General features: G+C 32.6%; 1 protein-coding gene across 1 annotated transcript in view; it reads right to left on the bottom strand.

The window, feature by feature from the left end:
- Positions 1-845: 845 nt before the first annotated feature.
- The window catches only part of LOC136795750 (tachykinin-like peptides receptor 86C), a 308,456-nt gene continuing 301,077 nt past the window's right edge, over positions 846-8,224 (bottom strand). The window contains exon 3 of the mRNA XM_067047344.1: positions 846-974. Within this exon, the coding sequence (XP_066903445.1) occupies positions 853-974 (122 nt within the window). The 3' untranslated portion in view covers positions 846-852. The remainder of the gene's footprint in view (positions 975-8,224) is intronic.

Below are 8,224 nucleotides of genomic sequence, written 5' to 3'. Positions count from 1 at the left end.
TTTTTTTTTCGGCTAAGTCTCCCATTGGAGTCCTATACCATGGTTGGGGGCCAAAGTTCTTCATTTTGTGGGACCGCCACTCAATGAAAAAAGTCAACGTCCCAGGCCGGATTGGAACCGGGACCGCCAATAGACATCAAATTGGTAAGACTGTGTCTTAACCACAGAGCTATGGGCGGCCCCTTTTTCTTACCTTAATACAATTTTGGAAATATATGATTTAAAAACTCAACTCCATGCAGGCTATTCTGTCCAGGTCAAAACAACAATTTCTATTAAACATTAAAACATTAGGTAAAACATATATTTTTGTTAATAAGTATATCCCACATTATGTTTAATTACCTAATTAGTAAATATTCACATTAAAATCAAAATTAAAATCATTTATAACAGTCCCACAAAACTTTATCACAAGGCAGAATAGCCTACATGGAGTTGAGTTTTTAAATCATATATTTCCAAAATTGTATTAAGGTAAGATAAATTATAAATAATAATGTTAAGTATTTTGAAATGTTTGAGGATCATACATGTAATAACAGCTGTTTTGTAGTAGATTGTCCCTGAGGATGGTCGGATTGGCCGAAACGTCGGACTTGTATGAAAAATAAAATGTGTTGAGACTAAAATGGATAGTAATTAAATTATTTATTTTTAAAAAGTTAACCAGTATCAAGAAAGTGTTTAAGATATTCAATAAAAAATAATTAATATGTCTATTCAGTTTATTTATTTAGGATATAGTGCATCTATTTTATAATATTTCAATTTGATTAGTATAGCTCCCTGTTTATACCTCTCCCCTCTCTATTAAGATTTTATAACTATGAAAGATATAAAAGAATTTATTTATACTGACTTGTTGAGCATGTAGACGAAGTTGAATATTCCGTTGAATATAGACATTGTCAAGTCCGCCATACTTAGGTTGATCAGAAAGTAATTCGTGACAGTTCTCATCCTTTTGTGGGCTGAAAGAAAAATCATATCATATTATACTATTATAATTAAAGTAATACATTATTAGAAGTTATGGTTTGACATTAGTATTAATGCCAGCAATTATGAATGTAATAATGAATTATGGGTAATAATAATATAAGTGAATCAAAAATTTAAATTTTTTTTATAAACGAATATACATCATATACAGGGTTTCATATAAATGAGTGGTCATATTATGGGAGCAGATACTTATACTTCAAGAGGAACAAAAAATTCATTATATCCCATAGTCCGATTCTCAACGGTATGGAATAAAAATCAAATTTTGTGTTTTTAGCTTTTATCCGTGGTTTTGATCATAAAACTGAAATAAATAGACTTTAAAGCGTTAGAGCTGTCAAGGTACCACTACATATTTGCCAAACAATGGATGTGCAAGCATGTGGATGGGTATTTAGAATTGGCTGGTACAAGTAGACCTGAATTTGCGGCCATTATGTATCGGTTTTTGGGCAGAAACCAAAATCCGCTTGAGCTGTATTCACACGTTTGATTTCAGTTTAGAACTGCCAACAGGTGAATATTTGTGTTTTCCATTTTTTTAATCAATTTAAAAATAACTGAAACATTTGAATTCAATAATTAACACATGTTTAAGATTGTATATTTTAAAATTATAACGATTCGGTGTAAATACGTTGTTTCGGATTTTAGAACGAAGTTTGAATTTGTGGGTTATGTAGTACTATTTATATGAGTTTTTGTCATCTACAACCTACATTGCTGAAATTTACGTTTCCTTTTCATTTCGAGTATCTTTGTTTTGTTCCTTTTTGTAATGAAGATAGAGTAAACCAAATGTGATAGCCAAAAAAACTCAAAAAAAGACAAAACAAGCGTGTGAATACCGACGTTTGTTGCATCTTTTGTTTAACAAACATTTGTGCAATTTTTGGATTTGCGGCAAGTAGCAATCGTGTAGGTCCAGTATAAAAAAAAAAGAAAACAAGCGTTCTATAACATTTTGAAAATTGCAGTTTTATATTTCTTAAGCTTTAGAGACATTTGAAGAATGATATTACTCTTCAATAGCCAAGTCGTAAATATTCTGGATAAGAAAAACAACACTTAATCTGTTAAGCTTTAAGATGGCCCAAAACAAGGCAACCTTCATTGGCCAGTTAAGGATACGAGAAAGCAAAGTCTATACTTTTTACTTTCAACTACAAGTTTTTATTTAAATTATCACGATTTATTATTTTTCTTATGTTATTAATGATATTTGCAGATACTATTTACAACAATTACTCAAAAGTAGAACTACTTGTTATAATCTTATTCCAAAAAAAGAGAGTAAGTGAAATACCCCACAATTCTATTGTGGATATTATTCTCCTTAATTCCTACAGCCTAGAATAAACCCTCTAACCATTGGAATCATGGAAGGATATGATTCTAGCCTGTTGATATCACATTTTAGGTATGTAAATAGCAGAATGTCAGTGGAGAATGTCCTTTTCCAACATTGAGTACCTCTCTGTGATTTTTGAAACCAAGAGCAGCTTTTTAAAATGCTGAGATAATTAACAAATTAACTGTTTGAGGAAGATGCCCCCTTCTCATTTAAATAGAAATTCAAGATGCTCTCTAGTGGCAGATATATGAGGCAGCAGGCTTGGGTAGCCATCTTGGTTCATAGGAGAGTTATCAGCGTCTCAAGAGCCACGTCGTTTTCTGGCTGAGATCCGCAATTCACCATGAGTGAGTGATTTCACCATACTCGGCAGAAGGACGGAATGCGAGATCAAAGAGGGAAGAGAACATAATAGAACAAGTCTTTAAAATGAAGCAAAATCTCGCATAGCAACCATTAAGTAACCTACAACATCTTTTGGAAGAAGATAGTTGACCGTATGAAGTAGATTGGAGGAAGATAGTCCCGGTGGCAGTCAATAAAGGTATCGAAATAGTAAAAGACTGGTGTGGCTGCAGTGGGGGTTCAAAAATGAACTTACCAAAACTGCCAGCCAGTAATAAATTAGGCCTGGTTCCGTTTTACCGGGTGATTGTGTAATTTTCAGAACTTCACAGTTTGATAAAAATAATAAAGTGATATACGGTCTCAGGGAACTAGCTCCCTGACAATCCCTAATGGGGAATTGCTCCCTGGCATTCCCTTAACTGAGACTGGGTATTACTGGATGGACGTTATGTGCCAAAGGAAGGCGAAAGAATAAAATAACTAATAAAATTATATACTGTCTCAGGGGACTTGCTCCTTGACAATGCCAATGGGGACTTGATCCCGGCATTGCCTTACTCTGAGGCTTAGTATTACTAAGGGAATTGCTCCCTGACAACAACTAATGGGGAATTGCTCACAAGCATTGCCGTAACATGATAATGTATTGAATAATATAAAATAAATTTAATTTGGATTTAGTTATTAAAAAAAACATAATTATTGATAAAATAAAATAATATATATTACGGAAACTAAAATATAGTAGCTAGTAGCTGGAGAAATGGGTAAACCAAAATATATATATAATACTGTTAGTATGTTAAAATTAATTTTGAGTTGGGGTTCTATTGCTGAGATGAGATGTTGATAATGATGGGTCACCGTTTCTGATTAATAAAAGATGTAAGATGCTGTCTTACTTAAGATGAACGGCAGGAACACAATATGAATGGATGTCACCTGTTTGGGTTGTTGAGATGGGCCGGTCTCCGCGCAGGGTGACCCCATTGCCACACTCGTCCTGGTTACCTGGACATCTTCCCTCTAGCGCTGGTACCAGAGTGGGGTCGGTTGTTGGTTGCATCCTCAGGTTTTAACTTCAAGGGATTATCCCTACCAGGGCTGGTTGCTCTTAATTTTCTAGATGGCGCCCTTTGCTATTTAAACGTAAGCGTTAAATCCAATTAAACCTAGAATCTCATAGGTTCAGTCTCTGGCTGAACAACTAGTTAACAATAAATAGTTTTCGTTTACTATTTTGATGCCTTTATTGACTGTCACCAGGACTATCTTCCTCCAATCTATATCTTTTATTTTATGCAATATCATGTAACGCCATAGTCAAAATTAATTAAACTAACCCTATTGTACAACCTTTTGGCAAACCCCATAAAACAATGTGTCCTATTATTCAATCAAGAATCTATGGCTTATCTCCCTAAATCAGCATTATTCATTTTGTTAAAAATATATCAAATACAGTCTACTCAATTCAAACCAAGGATACCATGAAATCACAATTGATTTGTGTAATATCCGCCAACATTTTATCCCTGGAAATATCTAAATTAAACATTAACCTACTAGAAAGACATGTCAATAAAAATTTACAAGGTGTATGCACTCATAGAGTCATTGCATTCTGCATTTCAAATCACCCATTCCAAAAATTAAAATACCTGTAGTCTCCGACTTTTTTTTCTTTTGTCCATTGTTCTAATTACCATACTTACAAATATTTTTTTTTAATTTATTGTTACATTCTATCATGTATTTTCAGGCAGGCAATTGTAATAAGGATCAGAGAGCATATTCAACCCATATTTACAGGGTTATAAATTAAATGATTAAAAAATAATACATAGAACGAAATAAAATCATAAGAAATAATTGAAATAACATCTGTTGGGGCGAGGGGCTTTTCTTAAATGAAACCAACTTACCTCTTCCCCATAAGAAAATTGTTCGCTGGTTCGTTGAGATAATAAAAAAAATAAAACGGAGGACCTGAAAAGATTATAAACACAAAAATAATAAAGAAAAAAATAGAGAATAAAAACCTTCCAAACTGGTATACAAATTTAATGGAATTAAAATATAAACAAAAATAAAAAAACCTGTTGCTGTTTTGTTGTTATAAAAAAAATAAAAGTGTGTAATGAAAGAAAATAAAATAATTTGATAAATACATATAAACAAAATCACTTCTCTTTATACTATAATTAATTAAAATAACTCAGCAGCGATAAAAATGATGCATGGCTTGATGAAGAGAAAAGGAAAAACAAGTCACTCACAATAGATAGTCGGGGGGTCGATATGTGCATATCGCTCCAGTCCGGAACATCCGCCGTCTTCAAAATATCGGTGATGATTGGTGGGTGAGGGTCCTGAGCTGAACCCCAAAAAACCTCGTATGCCTCAAAGCGGTGAGACGGTGGGTGTCTCTCACTATAATATCTCACTATACAGGCCGTAATCCCATTGCAGCCTGCAATGTTGTTGTATACGGGACGAGCCGCAGCGATGTATTTCTATTATACTCGCATCATAACAAACTTCCTTATTTAACTATATGAATTCTAATTTAATTTTAATTACAAAATAAAACTTAATTGTTATTAAAAAAGGCAATTAACTTATAATTAACAAAAAAAATAAAAAAACAATTGGAAGTAATAAAATTAAACTAACGAAAAGAAAAATGTACTTTTGGGCTTTAACATCTTAAAACACTCATTCCTATTTACATTGAGCCTGGTAAACTCCGAACTGAGCTTGCCCTTTGAAGGAAAAAGCAGGACTCCAGAAGATCCGCTTCTTTCTCAACCACTAGATTCAATTTAAATCCAGTGGAGGCTGAGTGAAGGCGCTAGCTACAGACACTCAGGACTTGAGTGGAATATCTAGCCATTGTCAGAACTCTATTATAATTATATACAATAGGTCTTCGGGCCATTGCCGTTTCAACCCTCGGAGAGCATTGTAAGGATGGGTGAGGCTAGATAGGGATTGTGCTAGTGGATTGGGATGATGAGTGAGTTAATTATGGAATTTGATGAATTTGAGTTTGAGACAAATAGAATATTAAGGTATTGATGTATTGTTAGTTACATAATATGGAGCATTAAATAATGGAATAAAATAAAATAAATGGAATTAAGACTGTGTTTGATGGTAGAGTTCTTAGCTGCTCCCGCAGTTCTAATTAACAATGGAAATCCAGTTATACTTATTAACTATGTAATTATATTTTGATGTCCTTGATGATTTTAGAAAGCATTTGAAATACTGTTAGAAAAAGAGATGATTTTATATTAATGGGAACAGTACCATTGTGACATAGTTTAAGTAATAAAATCCTTACTTTTGCAATTTTCATCATATCATAAGATTTTTTTAATAAAATACACCAGAATAATTAAAAAATGCATTTATCGAATTATCGTTTAAATTGTGCATTTATTGACAGCTCTTAATTCATAAATACGTTTAAAGATTAGCGCAAAATTTCCAAATGAGATTTAAGATATAAGTCGCTCCGGTAACGAAAGTAATTATTATTTGCTTTTGGACATTCCTTTAAGTGTAAGCTCATAGAATCAAGTATAAAATTGATAATTTTTTCTGGCAGTATATTAAATTTTCCTGGCTTAGTACTACTTATAATAAATTAATCATTAAAACTAAATTAACATTAATATATTCAGAAATATGAGGTGTAGGTAGTTGAACGCAGATTAATATTTGGAGAAGATGGTCGGAGGGTACAGTCAGCAAAAAATAACATAAATAAACAAAAAGTTATTTATTCATGCTGACGTTTCGACCTGAGTTTCAGGTCTTCATCAGGCTGATAAGAAGGAAGATGTAGAAGTCAGGGCAGAAGAATCATTGATGAAAGAAGATGTCAGAGACTGATGAGTAGTAACAGGTAGAGTTGAATAAGTCTGAACAACAGCAGGCGGCTGAGTTGAAGGATTCGGATGAGAAAGGGTCTGTAGAGTTGCATAATTGTGGTGTGAAGTGGTGAATAAGGCTGTTGTTAAAGGGATCTAAACAGGTTGTATCTTCTGGTGTAGTTACCTGTATATGAATGGTCGTTGTCACGTTGTTGGCCTCGCGTTACTGAATTCATAATGAGGTGTAGATAGTTGACCGTAGCATAATAATTGGAGAAGATGGTCGGGGGTGCGGTCAGCAAAAATAACATAAATAAACAAAAATTATTTATTCATGGCGACGTTTCGACCTGATTTTCAGGTCCTTATCAGAGCGATAAGGTGGTAGATGTAGAAGTCAGAGCAGGAGAATCATTGATGAAAGACTTCTACATCTCCCATCTCATCGTCCTGACGAAGACCTGAAACTCAGGTCAAAACGTTGGCATGAATAAATATTTTTTGTTTATTTATGTTCTTTTTGCTTACTGCACCTCCTGGCCATCTTCTCCTATTATTCAGAAAATCTTTTTCGCGCTAATATTTTTTGGGCGCTAGCCTTGAGCATGTAACTGCTACCAAAAATCAACATTTTTTATATTCTTATTATCAAATTATATAATAATGTTAGGTTCCATTTATTTTTTTCTTGGAGTATTTTTTTTTTTTATTTTTACTGTAGAGCAATCCTTTTCACAAATATCAAACATGAATAATTGATTAGGCTATAAAAAAAATCAGATCTTTAATAAACTTTAGAGTAGCCGTGAATGTTGAAAGACAGATATTTTCCCTATTGTCAGACTACAAACAAACCAAGAATATTGAATTTAATTATTAATTAAAACAATTGAGAAACTTCAAACGATCTCATAAATTTTCCTGAAAGCAATTTAATCACTCAGGCTAGATTACGTTCCATATTCAGTCTCAGTACTTCAGAATGCTTTATGCTTTAATTTCATTATGTTCTACTTATGTGGTACGGATATTTGCGTAATTAATCATCGAGTTAATTAAATTTCAAAAATTAAAATTGATGAATTAATAAAAAATTATTCCATAATAATTTCAATGCAAGTATATGAGTAAATTCTATTCATAATTTAATTAACTGTTCTTCTTCTACATTCAAGCACCTATGGCCGCTAGTAGGGCCGACTAGCGTGCCATAGGTGAACTATCGTAAGAAGGTTATAGGAAATGTAGGTTTGTTGTTTACAAATAATGGTATGATAACAAATAGATAAAACCAGACCAACATTCTCCTTCCTCTATTACTTAAAAGATGAACAATTTAACAACATTTAAAAGCATATTTTATTAAAAACAATTTTTTATAAATATATTAACAGTCCATTAAATTATTGTAAACTCTATAACTATTGTACAAGCTTAAATTGTTAATTTTATTTACAATATCTATATAATGTGTGCATAAAGCCTTGGTGTCTGTTTTAAAATGAATTGCTTTGCCTATGTGATATAGACTGCTTCTATTATTTTTCTACTATGAATCACTTTGTCTAATATTTCTCGATTATGAAAATCAAATTCATGTTCGCATTTTATACTGTGTTGTATTCTCTTG

The sequence above is a fragment of the Halyomorpha halys genome, unplaced genomic scaffold (genome assembly GCF_000696795.3).
Source record: "Halyomorpha halys isolate HHAL.00 unplaced genomic scaffold, Hhal_1.1 Scaffold39.1, whole genome shotgun sequence".
NCBI lineage: Eukaryota > Metazoa > Arthropoda > Insecta > Hemiptera > Pentatomidae > Halyomorpha > Halyomorpha halys.
Note: the sequence above shows the minus strand (reverse complement) of the source record. Positions and strands in the feature narration are given on the sequence as shown.